Source organism: Leucopleurus acutus, assembly GCF_964270905.1.
Source record: "Leucopleurus acutus genome assembly, chromosome: 20".
Taxonomy (NCBI): domain Eukaryota; kingdom Metazoa; phylum Chordata; class Mammalia; order Artiodactyla; family Delphinidae; genus Leucopleurus; species Leucopleurus acutus.
Window position 1 is genome coordinate 3,435,822 of NC_139162.1, and position 22,925 is coordinate 3,458,746.

At 49.7% G+C, this 22,925-nt stretch overlaps 1 protein-coding gene across 1 annotated transcript; it reads left to right on the forward strand.

Annotated features, from left to right (window-relative positions):
* Positions 1-48: 48 nt before the first annotated feature.
* EMC8 (ER membrane protein complex subunit 8) lies at positions 49-15,891 on the forward strand. Its single transcript, XM_082862689.1, has 5 exons — positions 49-498; positions 8,585-8,661; positions 14,016-14,085; positions 14,788-14,882; positions 15,393-15,891. The coding sequence occupies exons 1-5, from the start codon at positions 268-270 to the stop codon at positions 15,550-15,552; spliced, it is 633 nt and encodes a 210-aa protein (XP_082718815.1). The 5' UTR covers positions 49-267; the 3' UTR covers positions 15,553-15,891.
* Positions 15,892-22,925: the final 7,034 nt, after the last annotated feature.

Sequence of the window (22,925 nt, forward strand, 5' to 3'; positions counted from 1 at the left end):
CGGCCGCTGGGAGACAGCTTTTCGGCGGCGCCCGGCGAGAGGCGCGAGGGGAGACTGACGTGAGCTCATCGGTCTCTCCCGGGGGGAAGCCGACGTCGAGAGGAGCCGAGCCCGAGCGGGGCCTGGCCTGTGGAGGCCTTCGCCAGCCGCGGGGCCGCGCCAGGCAGCCGCCGCCTCGTCCCACTTCTCCCCCGAGGCGCCGCACGGCCGGGCAGCGGATCCAGGCCTCGGCCGGCGCCGGGCCTCCGGGGCCCTCCCGGGCTCAGCATGCCCGGGGTGAAGCTGACCACCCAGGCCTACTGCAAGATGGTGCTGCACGGCGCCAAGTACCCGCACTGCGCCGTCAACGGACTGCTGGTGGCCGAGAAGCAGAAGCCGCGCAAGGAGCACCTTCCTCTGGGCGGCCCGGGTGCCCACCACACCCTCTTCGTGGACTGTATACCCCTCTTCCACGGCACCCTGGCCCTCGCCCCCATGCTGGAGGTGGCCCTCACCCTGGTAAGCGCGGGAAGGGTCCTGCCACGGAATCAGCAGGGCAGGAGACCGCCTGGCGATCAGCTTCCGAGCAGTCCCAGCTGGAAGCTCCCAGTGGTCCAGCCGGAGTCTAGACCCACCCCCGAGGTAGCCGTGACCACGAACGCACGACCCGCGAGGGCGCATAGGACTTTGCCTGCAGGACTTTGCCTGCACTTAGCAAGGCCCCGCAGATGGCAGCTCGTAGTGGCAGCGGCCGCAGGAGCGATCTTAACCGTCCTGGGTGTTTTTAGACGCTTTAGGCGACGAATAGTGCATTCATTTTCTCACACCGGTATCCTTTATAGAAACAAGCCGTCGTTAACTGAGCGATGATTTGACAGCGTTTGTATTTGGGATTTTGAGTCATGGGAAGTTTTGACACTGCGGTTTGGCTTTTGCGCACCTTCGCGGGGCCGGATCCGTGTCTGCCGTGGGTGTAAAGGCTGCGGTTCTTCCGACGTTAGTGCCCCGGACCCCGAGGGTGGAGGCACGTTTAGAGGCAGCGTTGGTCTCACGGGCACTGCGGCCCGAGAATGCGCCTGAGCGCTTTGTAAGGGAAGCTCGTCTGTCCTCCTTAGTGACATCTAGAATGCACCCGTGGTTTTAAAAGCTAAAACCCGCAGATGGCAGGTTTGTGGAATTTAAAAGCCGGAGCAGACATACCTTCCAGCCCGCACACTTCTGTGGGTCTGCTCACGACTGGTCGGTCTATTGAAGTACAGTGAGAAAAGATGTGGCATAGGGATAGACTGGCTGGTCATTGAATCCTAGGCAGTGCTTGTTGAGGTATGGTGTCCCATAAAGGAAAAAAGACCACCGATAAATTTGAGTTGAAACCTTAGGGAAAAATAAACTGTAGACTCAGACTTGCCTGGCTTGAGGTGCAGTTTTTCATATACATATAAACTATGATACTAAAAAAAATTAGTTGATTATGCAAAAACTAGTTAAGTTTGAGAAGGTGTAGCTAGAAGTCCTTTCTCTATACCTCCCAACAAGTAAAATGAATCCATTTTGTAATTTACCTAATTATGACACCCATGTAAAGTCTTGGTGAGCAGAAAGTATCTTTAGACAAACGGTCCTCGCCTAAGCTTACTGGGCACATCTTTGAATGCCTTTTAAACTGAGTCACTGTCTGAATTTCTTCATATCATCTTGGGGCAGGAGATAGATGAGAAGTAGATGATATTTATAAAGTCAATCATTTTAGCTCCTGAAGAAATAGCTTGTCAGTACCAATACATCCCTAGGGTGTGCATGTGTCTGTTACTTCAAGTCTTCTCAACCACCTGTCTTGATTATTTTGTTATCAAGGGAATTGCACGGCGATTGGATACGTGAAGTGCATTCCCTTTCGGGAACTAGATCAACCAGTAGCATCAATGCAGGATTATTCAGTTGTCCAGTGGTGTCAGGCCTGTGCTGGGGGAGGGATATGCCTATGGATCAAACGCTGCACCTGCTTCGCAGTTGAACTTGTACCAAGTGGACAAGTACAGTAGCGAAGCATAAGTGCCATATGAGGAGTTGAGCAGAAAGTGGGGAAGGTTCACGTAACCCAGCCTTCCTTCAGGGGATGCAGGAAAACCGCTCAAGGCAGAGGGAGTAGCTTGTGCAAAGACAGGGAGAAAATGGGGGGAGGGGTATTTCAGGAAGAGCTAGAGTGTAGAGTATAAAGCGACCTGGCATGGAGAGAGGTGAGCAGTGGGCAGATTTCATTGTAGAGGACCTTGCAGATCACACAGCGGAGTTTGGGCTCCATCATGAGGACAGGGAAGCCGCTGGAGGAGAGTTGCATGGTCACATTTGTGTCTTGGAGTGATTGCCCCAGCCTGCAGCAAAGAGGATGTTGGCAACGGGAGTATATATAATACTAGAGGCAGAGAGGTGGCCTAAACTAAGTGCACTGTGGAAGCAGAGGAGACAGACCAGAGAGAGCCAGGAGGGAGAATCCACAGCATTCAGGGACTAATCGTGTGGGGACATAGGGAAAAGGAAGCAAGGGTGACACACCTCTATTTCTGACTTAAGCATCAGAAGGACACTGGCACCATTCATTGAGGGAAAATGACCTAGTGTTGACGGCTGAAAAATGGGTCTGAAACTCAGAAGATGGGTGGGCAGGAGACGTAGATGGGGGACCAGTAGCTTCTCAATGACTTGAAACCATGAGAGCAGGTCCTATTGGCTGGGACTGTGTGTAATGAGTAGAGAGCCATGGACAGAAACCTGAGGAACTCCAGCTTCTGCGGGGTGGGTGGAAGAAGGGAAGTCAGCAGACTAACCAAGGTGGAGGCAGGGTGGGTAGGAGGAAAAGGTGTGTTGCTTTATCCCTAGAAAATCCTATCAGAAATAAAGAGCATCTTAAAGGCAAACTTGAGCCTCACTTGGAATTGTCGAAATAGGATTAATTCTTTTCATCCTTAAGTAAGCTCTGCAGAGTTAAAGGGTTACGTTCCTATTACAAGATATAAATGCAATACTTGAACGAATTAAATATACCAACTGTAAGCAGCTGCATTCGGAGTCGCCTCTACGTGAATTTTCCCCAAGGATTAGGGCTGTGTCCACCGTTTACCTGGGGAGGGAAGATGCCCAGAGGGGACCTTGGCTCTTAAGGCAGGCCCACTGCCACAGCTTGTTAAGGGGCACTGCTTGAGGCCTTGTTCTGACCCTGTTCCCCCTGCATCACTGCACGCTGCACTCCAGACTCGCCTTCCAGCATGTCCCCAAACGTGCCCTTCAGTGTTTGTGTCTGCTGTCCAGCAAAATTAAGTGCAAACTAGATTTTCTGCGCTTAGCTTCTTTTCAAACAGTAGAAACTAACAGCCAAAGTTTTATCCTTGCCAAGCAGTGGTGGTTTGTGCTTACTTTTCTTCTATTGATCAAAACTTTGAATCATAGACTCAGAATTGGAAAAATACGAGAAAGATGTCAACTGAGTACAAATTAAATAACTTTCAAAATAAAGTTATAAAGGAAAATTTGCAATGTGAGTCCATCCACAAATTTTGTATTACAATTAAGATATTTAAGTTTATATCATTCAGCTTTTGACTTAGCAACTTTATAACCTGAAGGCAGTGAAAAAATCTCAGTGTATGGAGCCCTGGTTTATCAGCTACAGAAGATGCAGTTTTAATAAAGCGTGTAACTCCATGAAACTGTATAAACGAGGCCTCATTCTCGCAGCTTGTTTCTATTCAGGGAGTTTCGTATCGAGTTATTTTTGATAAGTGGGAAAGACTGACTTGATATGCAGTCCATCAAAGGGCAGCCTCAGATTCCTTTGCAAGGCTTTTCATTATAATTTTCCATTAAAAAAAATCCTTGCATTTCTGGGTGCTTTCTATTTTTTTTTTAAAGTACTTATGCCTGTTAATTTATCCTTATAACCCTTTGACGTAGGTAGTGATGGAATTATTTCTAAAAGCAAAAATCCATAAAATGTCAGTAGGGAAGTGAGCATAAACCTGCTGTCTCCCTAAGCCCTCTTTGCCCTTTTCCCCGGTCGGTGGCTTCCTGGTGCCGTGGAGCTGCTCTGCATTACATTCTGCTCCAGGACTTCCTTCTTTGCTGGTTGGTTTAGTCACCATGACTTGGGTCTAGAATTCTTTCTGCTGCCTCCACACGTGCCTTCTCTACTCATCTGCACAGGCTGCTGCCCCTCTGGCTTTTGGCTCAGCCCCCTGCTTCCTCCTGCCCCTTTTTCTCTCCAGAACATAAACGTGCTGGCCTGGGAGAGGGAAGCTGGCTGCTCTGGGTTCTCCTTTCAGTTCTTGCCCTTGACCTTCACCCTCTGTCCCCATGCCATCTACCTCCAGAGCTTTTCCTCCTTGGAAGCAGCTCCTTTCCTGCCAGAGGAGGATCAGCAGCCGACTTGAGAAGGAGCTTTTCTTCTCCGTGAAACTAACAACCCCTCTACTTTTAGAAGCCAGAGCCTGCTCATTGCTGCAGACAGGGAGGCTTGTAAGTGGCAAACACGGGAGCAACGCCCTGCTGGGGGTGGCTCTTATCAGCTCCCTGCCTCGCCTACTTCATGGCTGTTATATAGCCACCTGAGGTGGGTGATGGCGCTTTGAAAATTACAAAGTGCCTCATACGTGCAAATGTTAGCGAGATTGCTGAGAGAAGCTGCTTTCTTTGTGCAGTCTAACTGGGAACGGATGAGTCGGGCCCAGGGCCTTCAGTCGTTCTCTTACGTGTCTGGAATGGAACGAGCCTGAAAGGGCATTGAACAGAGGGTGGCAGACTTACGCCAAGGTGAAAGTGTCCTTCTTTCCCTCTGAAAAGTAAAAGAAACTACATAAGCAAATGCAGGATTTGGACCCTGTGTTCAGAGTCACTTGACGAGTTTCAGAGTGTTGTCCTGAACTTTTCCATTTTGATCGTTCACAAGGTGCATCGCGGGAGTAGGGCATCTTAGCAGCAAGGTGAGGAAGATGGAAGCGGATTCGTTGAGAACAGCTGTCAGACAGCGTCTCAGTTCTTTTGCCTTGTCCGGCCCCACGTGGGAGGGAGCGAGTCGCCGTTTGGGCTGACTTCAGGGTTCTGAGGGCCCTCGAGAGCTGCCTGCCCCGCCCCCACCCGCCCGCCTGTCCACGCCGCTCGCCTCCTCCCACACCCTGACTCTTACTGCCCACCGGGTCACTCACCGATGAGGTCTGGTTCCACTGAAACTTGTTTATGCCCCCTCTGTGGGCTCTGATGGCCAGTTCTCCATTCCTCAACTGTGGGCCACTTGTGTCTGAATCTGGACAGCTGCGGACAGGCTGTGCGTGCCTGTCAACAGGCATCCAGACTTAACTTGGTCGTTGTTTTTTGAATCATTCAAAGGTTTCTAAAGCCAAGCCAGAGCTTTTGTGCCCGGTTCACTTTGGGGACAGCCTCTTCAAAGAGTTCTACTAGGGAGATCCCTGGTGGTCTAGTGGTTAGGACTTAGCGCTTTCAATGCCTGGGCCCAGGTTCAATCCCTGGTCAGGGAACTAAGATCCCGCAAGCCATGTGGCATTGCCAAAAAAACAAAAACAAAACAAAAGGGCTTCCCTGGTGGCGCAGCAGATAAGGATCTGCCTGCTAATGCAGGGGACACGGGTTTGAGCCCTGGTCCGAGAAGATCCCACATGCCGCAGAGCAACTAAGCCCGTGTGCCACAGCTACTAAGCCTGCGCTCTAGAGCCCGCGAGCCACAACTACTGAGCCTGCGAGCCACAACTACTGAGACTGCGAGCCACAACTACTGAAGCCCGCGTGCCTAGAGCCCGTGCTCCGCAACAAGAGAAACCACCACAATGAGAAGCCCGCGCACCGCAACGAAGAGTAGCCCCGCTCCCCGCAACTAGAGAAAGCCCGCACACAGCAACAAAGAACCAATGCAGCCAAAAATAAATTAAATAAATAAAATTTTTTAAAAAAGAGTTCTACTAGAAGTTCAAGGTCCTGACATTATTTTGCTGCTGGAATTTGGTTAGGCCCTTGGAGTTTTACATACAGGAATTCACCCCTTGTTAGGTAAAGTGTAAGTTGAGGTGTGCATTGTGTTTGTCACAAGAATCATCCTTCATGTCAAGTGACTCCTCTGCTCTCTGAGTGCAGGTATAAGGTGCCACCATGTGTTTGCTAAGGATTGAGTCCTGAACCGATACCTTCAGCCCAGGAAAGGGATCTGGGAGCAGCTTAGACTGCTCACTAAAGACTGCTGTGGGAGTCCCTGGTGGCGTAGTGGTTAGCAATCTGGGCTTTCACTGCCGTGGCGCGGGTTGATCCCTGGTCAGGGAACTGAGATCCCGCAAGCTCTTGGCCATGAGCTTGGCGCAGCATGGCCATAAAAAAGGACTACTGCTGGGGATGGTCAGGATAGCAGCAGCAGAAAATAATTATCTTATATTAAACGTAGCTGTGGTGGGCCAAAAAATGGCCCCCCAAGATGTCCACACCCCAATCCTTGGAACCTGTGAACGTGTAACCTTACGTGGTAAAAGGGACTGCAAATGAGATGAAGTTAAGGATCTTGAGACGTGTTGATTATCGTAGATTGTCTGATGGACCCAGTGTCATCACAAGGGTCCTCGTAAGAGGCAGCAGGGTAAGAGTCAGAGAGAAGAGTTGTGACAGAAGCAGAGGTCACCTAGGGTGACCCCTAGGTGTCGGGAAAGGCAAGGAACGAATTCTCCCCTAGAGCCTCCAGAAGGAATCAGCCCAGCGGACCCATTTTAGACCTCTGACCCGTAAGATAAATTTGTGTTGTATTAAGCCACTAAGTTTTTGTAACTTGTTACAAGGGCATTAGGAAGCCAGGACAGTAGCCAAACTTGGGATACCATCTGTAGTTGTGACTCTGGCTATAAGAACAGCCCACACCACAGGGCTGGGAGAGGGGCACCCAAGTGGGCAGGGGTGAGGGTCACCTCAAGTGAGGACACACTCAAGAGACCAGTCTTTGATCAGAAACAAAGACTGAGAGGGCTACACTAAAGGATGGGCTAACTTACGGGTTTGAGTTCAGGGAATGGGACCAAATGCCAAATTTTAGAACAGGGCTATGCCCTTTGATACCACATAGAGATACATTTAGAAAGAAATGAAAGAATTTGCTGCTGTAAGCAGCAAGAGAGAGTTTCTAGAACTCATTCCTTTAAGAGGTGATAGAAACAAAATATAAGTAATTGTGGAATAATTTGCATCAAAGTAACAGTGAAAGAGCCATTATAAATATTTTGTAGACATGGCTCTCGTCTTTTGAGTGGATGACCAAAACGTCTAATTCGTTCACTGAGCCTTGGTTTTGCCCAAATGTGGTAATTTGTGAGCTCTTAGGAAGCCAGAATTATTATTCTAATCCTTGTGTGAGCGAGGGAACCTTGGTCTGTAACCATTCTGTAATGTCTGCTTTTAGTCATAAAGGAGACTGTTGGAGACCCAAACCAGAACTTGAGAAAAAGAGCAGTAGAGCTATGGTTAAAAAAGGAAAAAAATAAGAAAGAAAAGAAAAACATTTTTAACCAGTTACTTTGAAAAACTCGAGGATCAATTTTATCTCTTCTTTTGCAGACTGAGGATAGAATTTACTGCAGTGTATTATTAAAATTCCATTATGGCAAAACAGGATGACCTTTTGTTGCTTTTAATAATAGCATTAGACCTGCAGGATGCTAAATCTGATGAGAGAAGAGTGGCATTATAAAACAAAAAACTTTAAAAATCCGCTGCCACGCTCCCATTTAAAAACATGCCACAGAGAAAGGTGTGCGCGTGCACGCGCGTGCCTGTTTACCCCACATCCCGGCATGATGGATTTTTCGTGGTGTGTTGCTAGGAATACGGAGATACGGTATTAAAGTAGTTGGCTTTGAAACAGACTTATATTCCCAGGCTGGCTGTGCTAGCTGGCTGTGCAAACTTAGACCCTCTCCGAGCTTTTTAGTTTGCTTATCTGTGAAGGATGGATTTAAATGATCTTAAGGCTTATTCAAGCCCCAGAATGCCTCAGTGCTTCATATTGTCAAAGAAGGTGGGTAACTCTGGTCTCACCTCACCCGCGGCACTGTACCCATTTAATATATGTCTGCACTGGGGCCTTCTGCTGGGACTGGGGGAGGAGGTCATTCCTCATGTCCAGCCCCACCCTTCCCAGTCATTACAGGGTCCTCCTCTGTGGGAAGACACCCCACCTCAGTGAGAGTTGGAGCCCAGGCTCTTCTTTGCTTTCTCTGGCCTCAGGTGGACTGTGGAAAGCAAATTGGGGTGACCTTCTTTCCCCTGAACACCCATTTCATTCTTGTTTTTTTTGTTTGTTTGTTTGTTTGTTTTTGGCGGTCCTGCTCGGCTTGCAGGATCTCAGTTCCCCAGTCAGGGATTGAACCTGGGCCACAGCAGTGACAGCCTGGAATCCTCACCACTAGGCCACCAGGGAACTCCCCCATTTCATTCTTATAGGGAGGAGGATACAGGGCTTATATCTGACTTGTCCCAGCATCCGCGGGGGGGGGTTCCCTCTGTTTATTGAGACTTGATATTTAAGGGAAAATCATTCACCTTTTCTTCCCAAATTTTGTTCTTCTTTCAGATTGATTCATGGTGCAAAGATAATAGCTATGTGATTGCTGGTTATTATCAAGCTAACGAGCGAGTAAAGGATGCCAGGTATGTCCATGCAAAACCCCTCTGTGGTCTGAAAGAACGATACTGTGAGGGAGATGATCTCTGCTACACGTTTTGACCTCTGTGGTCTCGATGCAAAATCTGTTAGAACCCCTCTGGGCCCTCCTTGCTTGTTCATGGTATTCCAGGGGGACTGCGGTATGGGTAATTCCAAACAACAGTAATTCTAAACATTTAGTAATTCTAAACATTTATATTAACGGTCTGTTCTGTATCTTCTTTATTTTGCTTGAAGGGAATTCATATAAGGAAAGCAACAGTCCAGGGCCTCCTGTTTCTATCCCCACTCAGCTGTGTCTTGCTTCCCATTCCCAAGGTGGGAATGATGTAGGGCATAGCATTAGGAAAGAACTCCGCTCTTTTGGGGGGTTAAAAAAAGAGTAACTTGTAGGTGTGGTGCTCTTAAGGTCTGATACTTTGATGAAAATGTGGTGTTTGCTGCTTCTTTCATGTTAGGTTCCAGTTTCTTTTATCCGGCTATTTGCACCCACTGTGATTCTCACTAATGAGCAAAGCTGAGGTCTTTGCTTTATTTCTGCGTCAAAGTCCCAGCAGAAAAACACTTGACACCCTGTAGTTAGGATAATTTGTGGAGGACTTAATAAGGCGGTTGTTTCCAGAGGTGTGAACGGTATGTAAGAGAACTCAGGAGAGGGTGGTGCAGTCACCTGGAGCTGGTGACAAAAGCTGGTACCTGCGCTGCCAGAAGGGGTGAGGGGGGTTGGGTCAAGACGTCCGGCCCGAGGATAGAGTGCCCTCTGGTCGAGGGGTACGACCAGCAGCCAGCCTGATGGGACCTCACAGGCCGAGTCCCAGAGGAATCAGCACCCTGACCAGCTGAAAGCCAGAGGCAGAAGCCGGGGTGCCCTCACACGCTTCCCTCACGTGGCCAGGCAGCCTGGGATGCGGTGAAGGACCCCAGACCGAAGTGTCTCCTGGAGTCACATCCACTTGCCCAGCAAAGGCAAGAGGCTGGACTCACAGCGTTAGGGCCATAATACAATAAGCTGATGAAACACTTCAGGGATGGAAGCCGTTTTGCCCTAGAGCACTGGGCCCAGTCGGGACTCAGAGGGAGACAGGGTCACGGGCGCAGACTCCTGTGAAAGCCTCTGTGTGGGCCACGGCGCAGGGGCGCCCTCTGAAGCCTGGCTCCCACGCTCTTCCCGCCCGCTGCCGGTCGGGCTCTCTCTCAGGTGCATCTCTTGTTGACCACGCCTTCCTCTTGAGCCCCCCTGCCTCCCGGGTCCTGATGAGCTGCGGGTATTCATGGCCTGTTCATGGCCGGTGTCAGTCTTGGTCTTTGTTACACGAAAGAGGCTGCAGGGCACAAAGAGCCAGTCCCGGGCCAAGCTCTGCGCTGAGCCAAGCTGGACTCTTGGCCTTGCCCTCGAGTTGCTGGATTGAACACAAAAGGCACCAAAACCTAGGCCTGTGGTGCAGGCCCCCAGGCCCCAGGCCGGGAGGGCGGTACAGAGGGCTGTCCAGCAGTAGCAGGCAGGCATTGAGTCCATTGCTGTGACCAGAGGGACCCCCGGGGAGGGGTGTCATTTGAACTGGATGCTTGCGCGTGGCAGGGTCCTGTCACGTGCAGACGTGGAGAGCAGAGGGAATAGTGCGGAGCGGGGACAGCGTGATGCAGACACCGGGTGGAAACCGGCAGGAGTGTGGGGCGCACGCACAGAGGGGGCGCCAGCAGGTGAGGCCACCCTGACGGCTGTGAGGCATTTCACTATTTTGTAAGCAGCGGGGAGCTGTCCTTGGAAGGTTTCCCTGTCCCGCAGCTGTTCTCGCAGGAAGGAGAGGAGACCGGGCCAGAGGTGATGGCGCTGGCTTCCTTCCTCCCCCGCCCCCAGACGCGCCCGCACAGGCTCTCCCCTCCGCTGCCTCTCTTGGCTCATGGCCTCTTCATCGTCCTGCCTCTGTTCGGACCTCATTGCAGCCCAGCCTAGAATTATCTTGCTCAGACACCACTTTCATGCTCTTCACACCTTCTAGAATTTCCCAGGTCCTTCACCTGCTCTGCTCAGGAGGTCTTCATTCTCCCACTGAAGCCAGCGTCTAAGTGCCTACCAGCCGTTGGTGAGATCTGTAGAGAGTGTGGTGGGTGGTGAGACAAGTGTGTCCAGTAACCCTCTGGATCCCTTCTGACCCCGTGAGCCTCGGCCATACTCCGGGATCTAATCCACCCCCCCAGCGTGTTTGGAGTAAACCTCCAGTCACTACCACTGTGCCTGGCCTGGGGCTTTCTTGGTGTCATCCTTTCGAATCCTCACAAGGGCACTCAGCTGAAGAAACTCCAGCCAGAGACGCTCGCTGCACCAAAGCCACACAGCCAGGAAGCTCAGAAGCTGGGATCACGCTGACTGCCTTCTTCGGTACCGTTTGCTTCTACCTAGAAAACCTTCCCTTCTCTCTTCAGCCTCGCCTAGCTAAAATTTTGCTCCTCTTTCAGAAACATCGGCTGATTCACATCGTCTCACAGCATAAGCTTTGGAGCCAGGTTAGACTTGCATTCAAGTCCTCAGTGACTTACTGATTCACCACTTTGGCCTCAGTGGTCCTGTCTGTAAAATGGAGCTAAAGAGTTCATCCCTCGGAGAGTGGTAGTGAGGAGGGCAGAGCGAAGCCACGTGCAGCGTGCTTATTAACTTTGTGTTTGATTCCAAGTAGAGGCCGGTCCTGTTACTAGTCCTGCGATTACCTTTTTTAAAAAAGGATCATTCAGTCACTGTTTTAACCGGAGAAAAAGAACTATAAGGTGTTTGTAACTAAAAGAACTGTAAGGTGTTTGTAACCTAAAAACTTCAGGTTATCCCATCAAGTTTTATTTGATCATTTCATAATTGCTGGAGCTTTGCTTCTTGATAAACATTTCATGAGGGGTAGATTTCAGTACCAGGTCCAGTGCCTTGGCCTGAGGTAGACGCTCAGTAAAGAGCTTTTAGATGTAAATGTGAGCTCTCAGTCACGGGTAGATGCCTAGTCTTGTGTGGGTTGGGAAGGGGGATTGGCAAGCGGCTTCCGTCTCCAGGGTCCCCACCGTTGTGTTTGGCAGCTGACTGTTCACAGGAACAAGGACTTGTGCAGCCGGGTTGGGAACGAAGTACTGACCTGACTGTCACAACGTGACAATCTGACATTAGGAGTGGAGCAGGTCGGTGTTAGAGACTAAGTGTGAAATACAAATAAGAGGTAAACAAAATTGGTAGTTCTTTGAAATACTTTGGCAATTCATTAACTATTGTAAGTTTTAAGTTCTTTCAAAAGAACACATGTTAAGTGTGAGTTTGGGGGCACCTGAAATGAAACATAATAAATGTTTCTCGATCCCCTTCCTAATAAAAGTCACCAAGCACTGTGATAATCATAAACGTTAGGATAATAGTATTTTGCCAGTTTCTTTGTGGCAAATGCTCCTAGGGAGAAGATCACGCTCTTAGCAAACGCTGGCTTCGTTTCCCTTCACACGTAAGGTGTGAGTGAGCGAGGACCCGCAGAGACTCGGAGCGCGGTGCGCCTTCTCCGCAGTGGGCGGGTGAGTCAGCAGGTCCCACTACGCCTGTGAAGCGCTGCCTTCACTTTGAGGGCCTTCCGGGGTGACCTGAGGGACAAGAATCCCTGAGGCCCTTTCTCTATGAAACTGTTTTTTTGTTTCATTTTTCTTAACACGATACTGCAGATAAATAATCACACATCTCTATAAATTCTCAATTTTAAAAGTGAAAATAGAATAATTAGATAAACTTATTTTTATAAAGCATTGAACCAGCTTTTTTCACCTCAATCACAAAGAAACGATCGTAATTATATAGTGTGTTTCTTTATGGCTCTGTCCCTGCTTCGGAAAGCTGAGACTCTAATTGTGCAGGGGAAAAAGATGCAGAAAAAGACAACTGCATACCAAGGCTTAAGTGTTCAGAGAGGGGCTAATGGACCTCATCTGGGGCAGCTGGCAAGACGTCCCAGAGAGGATGGTGTTTTCTGGGCATTAAAGATGGAAGGAATTGAGTAAGCAGAGGTGGGCGCCGAAGGGCATTCCAGACCGGGAAAGGTCTGAGCGGGAGGAGGGGTGTGTGAGGAGGAGCCGCGCAGACAGTTCCCTGGGATGGAACGCACACAGAGCATTGCTCCGGGGGTGGGAACGGTAGCTGGTCCCCTGGCGAGAGCGGCTGCGTCTGCCAGCCTGAGCACGGGGGGCTTTTATCTTCTAAGAAGAGCCTGGAAATTGAGACCGGTGAGGGGGCAGTTTTAGAAACGCATGCCTCTGGTGACAGGCTGAAGGGGGCGGGCGGCAGGGAGAATGAAGGAGGCAAAGGGGAGGCGCCTGGAGCGGGGCTGGAAAGAAGTGGGAAAGGTCACCTCAGCCAGAGAAACTGGGAACAAGGCGGCCTGCCTGCCTCGGACTCCAGCCGCCCCGGATTCCCGCCGCGGGGCCTTGGGAGCCTGGCAGGCGGTGTGGAGGCTTCGGGGTGCTGGCCTTCCGGGGTGAGGGTGCAGACGCCAGCCTGCACGGCACAGTGAGGAAATGGAGCGACAGGGACAGGATCGTCAACTTACTAAAGAGGTTGAAGAAATATGGTTGAAAGCGAGAGGAGAAGTTGGACCGTGGCTGGACAGAACCGCTTAATTTCTTGTCCTAAAAAGGAAAAGACTCAGATTTGACATCAGAGCTGGGCCGGTTGTGGGGGAAGGGAGCTAAGTAAGGCCCCGAGGGGGAGGTCAGAGTGGATGGGCCTGCGGGCGGGAGGAGGGGGCGCAGGGACGCGTGAGACCCGCTCTCCAAGTCACCCTATTGACGTAAGGTGGAAAGTTGCCATTTATCAAGGTTGCGGTGGGCGCAGGGCCAGAGCCAGCCAGGGAAGGCTCACGAGCACTGAGAAGATGTGGAATGGCTTAGGAATTTTTAAAACTAAAAAAAAGGAAAAGCAACTGACCCCATTCCAGCGGCTGAGGGCGAAGATGGAGAAGGTGGGCCCTGGAGGCTGCTGGCCTGGGGCAGCTCTCAGCAGCACCGTTGTCGCAGGCCCTGGGTGGCACTCTCCCCCGGGGTCCAGGGAGCCTTTCCGTTTAGAAGACACCCTCTCAGGATCCCCTCCCAGGGCTTCCTGGTGGGGGAAGGGCCCCACATGGCCCACGCAGCATTCCCCATCTTCACCAGTCACTGCAGGGGGAACGCAGTCACCAGAAGCTACTTAAGCGGGCGGGCGTAACAAGCTCGGGCAGCTTACTGGTGCCCTTGGTCTTTGTATCATTGCTGTTCGCTCTGCCTTAGGCAGACAGCGTTGAACGGCGTTAACTAGAATGCGGTAACCTCGCTGGTTCTTCTCTCACAGTCCAAACCAGGTTGCAGAAAAGGTGGCCTCCAGAATCGCCGAGGGCTTCAGCGACACGGCTCTCATCATGGTAAGTCGCCCTCGCTCGCTCCTGAGTCCTCTGTGTGCGGGTGGCTTCTGAGCGTCCTCTTGCTGACGTGGAGCTCTATCTGTGGATGTCAACGGTTTTCCTTCCTGCGGGTACTTCATCGGACCGTGGCCCCCTTTTGCAGTCTGCTCCCAACTGCACGCCACTGCTGTCCCGGCGCACGGAGTTCCAGGGGTGGGGGTCGTTCCACTTCAGCACGTCTCACAGCGGGGTCCCCATGCCAGCACCACCACCACCACCTGGGAATTTGTTAGAAATGCAGATTCTAGGGGCCTAGCAGTCTGTGTTTCAGTAAGCTTCCAGATGATTCTCATGCACGCTCAAGTGTGAGAACCGTTGGATTACGTTAGCTGGCACGGCTGAGGGAGCGGGGGAGGGAGCCAGGGAGGGGAGTAGCTTTCCTCAAGAGCCTGTAAACCTCAGTTCAGATGGGATTCTAACAGGGAAGGCAGAAGTAAAGTTTGGAAGCTTCACGTTTGTGAAAAAGCGGTAAAGTACTTAGTGTTTCTCCGGTATGACCCAGTGCACCTGGGCCGTGCTCTCGTGGTGTCATGTGCTGTGGGGTGGGGTTTCTGCCACGGGCAGTGTTGACACTGGTCCTGGGAGAGCCACGAGGAAGGGCCTGCGGACTTGCAGCAGGAAGTGCTGGCTCTGTTCACGAGCATGTCCTTTGTCTCGTTGCAGGTAGACAACACTAAGTTCACGATGGACTGCGTGGTACCCACAATCCATGTGTACGAACACCACGAAAACAAATGGCGCTGCCGAGACCCTCACTAGTGAGTGCCCTGTTCCCAGGATGGCCCACGTGCCACGTGTGCTGGTGCCATTCCGGGCACCCAGCTCCCACAGGAAAGCGTTGTTAAGTTAGCGTCTTCCCCAGAGGAGTGTGCAGACCTCACACAGAAGTCATGCATGTTCCTCGACCCCTGGAGGACTGAGGCCTACAGGGTTTCCGAACAGTCAGGACAACCTGAGTGTCACTCGAGGGTCTTCCCACCCCAACCCCAGGCACCCCTCCCCAAGCCACACCCTCTTTCCAGGCATTTGGTTCGGTTTATTTGTAATCAGTCATCTACTTCCAGCTTTTTCAGAATTTCATTTGGAGGGTGACTCTTCCACGTTTCAGATTCTTTACGTACATCTTCATGTGTTTAAACGTACGTGTTTGCTAGTGTTCAGTATCGTCTTCCTTTATACCACTCTGCATGTGGCTGGTTTCCTGTTTACTCTATTGAAAAGCCGCCGGTTTTCATTAAGAGGCTGATTTCTCCTGTTTCACCTCGTAGCGATTACTGTGAAGACTGGCCAGAGGCCCAGAGGATCTCGGCATCACTCCTGGAAAGCCGGTCCTATGAAGCGCTCGTGGATTTTGATAATCACCTGGATGACATTCGGAATGACTGGACAAACCCAGAGATCAATAAAGCTGTTCTGCACCTGTGTTAGGGAGGGATCTCAGTGACTGGCCTCTGGGCATTTCTGCTACACTGAAGAAGAAAACCTATTTTTAAATGTAAATAAAATCTCTCATAGCCCGTGTGGAAAGCTGACAGTTTTCAGAAGTGGCATGTGCCTTGAAAGAGGGCACAGTGTCCCGTCAGTCGTCTTTCTAATGCAGAGCCTCGAGAACAGGCACAGACTGTCCCACCTGACCATCCCTGTGGAGTCCTTCCCAGTTGTACGTTGCTATAATTCTTTAAATCAAAGCTATTTCTGCTTGTCCGAGATTGTTCCTATTAAACGATTTTAACCTTTTATAATCTGGAGAGAATACTTTTTTTTTTTTTTTTTTTGCAGTACGCGGGCCTCTCACTGTTGTGCCCTCTCCCATTGCGGAGCGCAGGCTCAGCGGCCATGGCTCACGGGCCCAGCCGCTCCACGGCATGTGGGATCTTCCCGGACTGGGGCACGAACCTGCGTTCCCTGCATCGGCAGGCGGACTCTCAACCACTGCGCCACCAGGGAAGCCCTGGAGAGAATACTTTTTAAGGCTTATGAACTATCTTTAAAAAAAAAAAAAAAAAGGCCCAGATCTTATACCCGAATGAGAGTGCTTGTGAGTTTTCATCCTGTTTGAGTTAATATCGTCCAGACCTGGGATTGGGCAGGCACATAGCGTGCGGGTGCCGAGCAGTTTCTGAGAGCTGTGTGCTGGTGTCAGCAGCTACGAACAGCACGCCCCCGCCCCCCGCCCCCCCCCCCCACTGTCAGGTTTCCGTAGCTGCCACGACTCTACACGTGGGAATAATGCCACAGTTGCCTGAGAAACCTTCATCATTAAGGGTAAAAACAAACATTGTTGGGAAGGCAGCTTGGATGGAAGCACAGTGTAATAATCCTCAACCAGAAAGCTTGTAAACCTGTGGAACCAAAGGAAAAGTGGAACCATGCTAAGATTATCTCAAAGAGGCAAGAATCGGTCCTGACTCCTGACTGACTTGCATGATTGTCCAAGTGGTTCTAATTTATGTCTTCAAAACAATTATTTTTTTTGTATTTGAAGCAACAAAAGCAAAACAAAACTTAGGGTCCCGGAGTTTAATACTGCACTGTCTGTAATCATTATACTTGAAACAATCAGTCAAGCTTTTTAACCCAGTCGTAGGAAACTGATGGGGAAACTTTATGGTTCCATTACATCTTTTTCTTTTTTACATGAATTATTTCACGCAGAGTTCAGAGAACTGTACCTTTGCTACTGTCTTTTTTTGGACTACATGAAGGAAATTTGTAACAATCGGATAATCTATTGAAAAGGTTTATGACACAGCATTCACTATTTTCTCTTAATAAGTAGGAAACATTTCAGCATTGCTTACAATAGATGTGCTTTATCTGGTCCACCAGATTTTCTCTTCTTTCTTCAAATCCCGCTCGCCCTTGGCTTTTTAAGCTGACTTTAAGTCACGTGGGGAAGACAAATGAAGGGGTGATGGATGCATCGGTACACTTTATCTTTTCACTCTCCTCGACTTAGACGCCAGGGCCAGCACAAGTGGAATGCAGTGCACAGTCTCGTCCCAGATGGGTCTGTATTTATTTCGAAAAAGAAAGAGTTATCTCCAGCATTTACCACAGAAAAGGCTGTCTTGGGACTTCCCTGGTGGCGCAATGGTTAAGAATCCGCCTGCCAATGCAGGGGACAAGGGTTCGATCCCTGCTCTGGGAGGATACCACATGCCGGGGAGCAACTGAGTCCGTGCGCCACAACTACTGAGCCTGCACTCTAGAGCCCGCGAGCCACAGCTACCGAAGCCCGCGCGCCTAGAGCCCGTGCTCCACAACAAGAGAAGCCACCGCAATGAGAAGCCCGCGCACCGCAACGAGGAGTAGCCCCGCTCGCCGCAACTAGAGAAAGCCCGTGCGCAGCAACGAAGACCCAACGCTGCCAAAAATAAATAAATAAATAAATAAATAAAAATAAAATGAAAAAGAAAAGGCTCTCTTTTCCTGGGATTAAAATGAATGTGTGCTACCTCCAGGTCAAGGTCAAGGGGAACTGGCAGAGCTGTTTGGAACAAAAGGTGTGGCCAAGGCTAGTTTTGGAGGCATTGCAAGGATAGTCTTATTTTCCCTCATTTTCACCTCTTTGTGGAATTCTTGTTCTTGATGCCCCCACCTTCCCAGGAACATATGCCGTTCTCCAGTCTGGATTTCAGCCTAGAACCAGGCGCCCCGTCCATGGCTGAGTCGGGCTTATGTTTTCAAAAGAAAGCATATTAAATACTCTAAAGGGAGGAACGTATCTGTGCAAAAAACAAAAACAGATTTCCAGAGTGCAGATAACCGGTCCTGGATGCTTGTAAAGACAGCAGAAGCCTCTGAGGGGAGCCCCAGGCCCTGTGCTATGTGACCTCTGAGCCTCCAGTCCCCTGGCCCTAAGAACAGTCTTCATTCTTCCCCACGCAGCATAAAAGTGAGAGCCTGTCAGTCAGCCACTGAAATGGACTCATACTCTGCCTTTTCCTAGAAAAGACTTAAAGGAGCAACTCAAAGTATATTTGTACATTGAAGAGATCTTCGTCCGTCAAAATGCCCCTGAGTAGCTCTTTCCTACTTAAATCTGAAGGGGTTGGAGGGGAAGGGGGAGGGCGGGGGGGGGGGTAGCAATATCCCCTTAGAACCAGCCATATGCTTAAAATCCTGGTGGACATTTTTCTGTCTTCCATAGCATCTATCTATCATGAAGTGAGTGGGACAGATGAATTACTGGTTTATGTAAAAATGCCATTTTCCGTGTCTAATGGTTGCCTTTAAGAACTGGGGATACTAGGGGCTTCCCTGGTGGCGCAGTGGTAGAGAGTCCGCCTGCCGATGCAGGGGACACGTGTTCGTGCCCCGGTCCAGGAAGATCCCACATGCCGCGGAGCGCCTGGGCCCGTGAGCCATGGCCTCTGAGCCTGCGCGTCCGGAGCCTGTGCACCGCAACGGAAGAGGCCACAACAGTGAGAGGCCCCCGTACCGCAAAAAAAAAAAAAGAACTGAGGATACTAAATTTGAAAAGGTAGGCATAAATGACAAAAAGCCATGCGTATACTAAGGAAAAATTGACTTTGCTAGTTCTAATGAAATTAGACTGACCTAGAATAAAAAGCAAATTAGAAATCTTGAGTAATTGAAGTTTTCCAGGCATCTGGTATTTTTAAGGCTCCTCAGTGTAAAAAGTTCCGTCCAAGTAGCTTTGATTTAATAGCTCATTTTTCTGATTGATGTGTTTGGAAAACTCTTGTTCCTGTGTGTAGTCATTTTCAGCTTTTCTGACCTACCTTTTTTGATTTACCTTCAAAAGAAAAATATTTGCTTCCAAAACTGCCCCGTTTTAGTATTACAACTGTCTTAACACGGTAGCTGCTTTGTGACATCCTGTTAAGTAGAAGCCAGAAAAATAACCATGAGCATTCATCTCCGTACCCTGCGGAGGTTTTTAGCAATTTTAATGAAGAGAGCTGAATTTTAAAATAGACTTTCGTTTTACTAATTGACATTTCTTTAGCCTTTCCATCAACTCAGTGCCTCTTAAGCATTAGATTTTTTTCTTCGGTTCAGTAGAAAGCCTGGCAGCAAATGTTGGTTTGTGTTCCTCCTGCCACCTCTCAGATAGGTGGTGTGTTAACCTGACTTCGTTCACACTTCCGCATCCAGGGGATAACTTTGATATTTGTATCCTCATAACGTTGACTTGTTGTTACTCCTAAAATGCTCACGATCTCCTCGAATGGGATGCAAAATCTGATCCAGTTTTGCATTTCTCCAAAATGAATCCTGTTCTTCTAAGGAGCTTTTTTTCCCTTAAAGATTAACTTCTTGGGATCTAGTCCAGCTTTAGAACCGCCAAAAATTGTGTCTTCCTTGGTCTTTTGCTTTCAAAGTAGTGTGACAAGTGCCAGCAGAAGCTCCACTTCGATTTGAGTGGAGGAAACCTTTGGCTTGAACTTGCGTTACCATATGAAGCAGAATAGCGTCCTGTATTTAGTGCTGTCTGAGAAAAGTTCCAGATACAGTCAGTAAGCCTGTAGTAAGTAATTGCGTTTCCGAACACAGGCACACCTCGGAGATATTATGGGTTCAGATGCAGATCACCGAAATAAAGCCATAGAGTCACATGAATTTTTTGGCTTCCCAATGCATATAAAAGTTATGTTTACGTTATACTGTAGTCTGTTAAGTGTACAATAGCATTATGTCTGAGAAAACAATGTACGTACCTTAATTTTAAAATACTTCATTGCTAAAACGTACTACCCATCCTCTGAGCCTTCAGCGAGTCAGGATCTTCTTGCCGGTGGAGGGGCCTGCCTCAGTGTTGACGGCCGCTGCCTGATCGGGGCGGTGGTTGCTGAAGGCCGGGGTGCCGGTGGCAGTTCCTTAAAATGAGACAACAGTGAAGTTTGCTGCATGGATTGACTTCCGTGAACAATCTCTCTGTAGCATGTAATGCTGTCTGATAGCATTTGACCCACAGTAGAACTTCTTTCAAAATAGGAGTCAGTCCTCTCAAACCCTGCCTTATCAACTAAACTGATGTCATAGTCTAAACCCTTTGTTGTCATTTCAGCAGTCTTAACATCTTCATAGGGAGGAGATGCCGTCTCAAGAAACCACTTCTGTGTCCATCCATAACAACTCATCCGTTCAGGTTTTACCATGAGATTGCATCAATTCAGCCACATCTTCAGGCTCCGCTTCTAATTCTAGTTCTCTTGCTGTTTCCACCACATCTGCAGTTCCTTCCTCCTCTGAATCTTGAACCCCTGAAAGACGTCCATGAGGGCTGGAATCGACTTCTTCCCAACTCCTGTCCATGTTGGTATTTTGACCTCTTCCCAAGAATCACGAATGTTCTTAATGGCATCTAGAATGGTGAATCCTTTCCACAAGGTTTTCAATTTACTTTGCCCAGATCCGTCAGAGGAATCGCTGTGGCAGTTAGAGCCTTAAGAAATGTGTTTCTTAAATAATAAGACTTACAGGTCAAAATGACTCCTTGATCCCTGGGCTACAGGATGGAAGTTGTGTTATTAGCAGCATGAAAACGCTCTTAATGTCGTTGTCCGTCCCCATCGGAGCTCTTGGGTGACGAGGTGCATTGTCGGTGAGCAGCAATACTGTGAAAAGAACCTTTCTTTCTGAGCCTCAGGTCTCAACAGTGGGACTAAAAATATTCAGTAAACCGTGTTGTCAGCAGATTTGCGTCATCCAGGCTTTGTTGTCCCGTTTTTGGAGCACAGGCGGAGTAGCTTTAGCATCGTCCTTAAGGGCCCTAGGGTTTTCGGAATGGCAAATGAGCACTGGCTTCCACTGGAAGTCACTCTAACATTAGGCATTAGCCCCTAACAAGAGAGTCAGCCTGTCCTTTGAAGCTTTGAAGCCAGGCATTGTCTTCCCCTCTCCAGCTCGGAAAGTCCTAGACGGCATCTTCTTCCGGTAGCAGGCTGTTTCCTCCGCAGTGATCATCTCTTGCTCAGTGCAGCCACCTTCATGGATGACCTGAGCGGCAGCTTCCCCCTCGGCACCTGCGGCTTCACCTGGCACTTCCGTGCTACGGAGGCGGCTTCTGTCCTTCAACCTCATGAACCGACCTCTGTTTCAGACTTTCCTCCTGCAGCTCCCTCCCCTCTCTCTGCCTTCGCGGAACTGGAGAGAGTTGGGGCCTTGCTCCGGATTAGGCTGTGGCTTCAGGGAATGTGGCTGGTTTGATCTTCTATCCAGACCACTCAGACTTTCTCCATATCGGCAGTAAGGCTGTTTCCTCTTCCCATCAGTGTGTTTACCGGAGCAATGCTTTTAATTTCCTTCAGGAACTGTTCCTTTGCATTCACAGCTCAGATAGCTGGCACAGCAGGCCTCTGGCCCTGCTTTCCACACACCTTCCTCACGAAGCTTCATCGTTTCTAGCTTTTGATTTAAAGTGAGAGACGTGCGGCTCTTCATTTCACTTGAACACTTAGAGGCTATCGCAGGGTTATTAATTGGCCTAATTTCAATATTGTTGTGTCTCAGGGAATAGGGAGGCCCGAGGAGAGGGAGAGAGGGGGGAACGGCTGGTCTGTGGCGCAGTCGGAACACGCGCGACTTATCGATTGTTTGCTCTCTTACACGGGTGTGGTTTGTGGCGCCCCAAAACAATTCCAACAGTCACATCTAAGATCACTGATCACAGATCCCCATAACAAATATAACGATAGTGGAAAAGTTGGAAATACCGTGAGATTTACCAAAATGGAACACAGAGTGAGCAGATGTTCTTGGGAAAACGGTGCCAATAGACTTGCCCAACACAGCGTTGCCACAGAGCTGCAACTTTAAAAAATGCAGTATCTGCAAAGCGCAGTAAAAGGAGATCGACCTGTGCTTGTGAAGTTCTCTGGACAAGGCTTCAGACCCAGCGCAGCCCCCGTAGCCGGGGAGTCTGCCCCGCGACAGGACACTCACCCGAGTTTGCTGAGGGCCCTGGGTGCGCCCTGGGCGCTGAGGGTTACGTGAAGTGTGTAGAGTGGACCCCCTGTCGTCCCCCAGCTGCCCTTCTCCATTGCGCTGACCTCACTACTGAAGAGATGGTCATTCCTCAGAGAAGGGTGTTCTCAGAAACTGATCTTTCTGTTGCCTGGGCAGTGCTTCATTGCCCTGATTCTTAGACGGCTGCGCCAGGCTGCAGCGGTGTGTGGTGTGGGTCCCAGCTGGCTACTTCAACTCTGTGGCCGTGGGCAGGTGAAAAAGGAGGGTGATGACACCTACTTGCAGGGAGGTTGTGAAGACCAGAGGTACTAATACTTGTGCTAGCTCTTAGTAGAATGTGTTTGGGCTACGCTGAATAAGGTTCTTGATGCAAATGTTTTAACAGTTCTACAACATACTGTTGGCCAGACTGACCCTCAAGGTAAAAGCCTACTTAGTCCTTTGCTAAGAAAGATGTTAAGTGTTTATTCATCGTAAACATTCAGTGAACGTTTATTGAATGAATGAGTGAATAAAAGCATTTGCTCTCAGCAGTAACAGCAGCTTACCTTTCTTTAACCCTTTGTTTACACTTGTCTTCCCAGTCCGCGCCCCCCACCCCAGCCCCCAGGAAGTGGAAGGGTGTTATGGTCTGCGTTTCACAGGTGGGGAACCAAGGCCCGGATTAGAAGTGACCGCCTGAGGACTCCTACGGTCAGATCCCAGGGCGCGGGCCTCTCCTGGGAGACGAGGGGCAGAGAAGCCGTGTCCTTCCTCCTCTTTCCACGCTGCCTGGCCTCGCTCCTGCCCCCACCCCAGTCTTAATGCAGTTTCTGTCTTACTACGATGTCAGTGTCTGTTCACAGTAGAAAACCCAAAAGAAA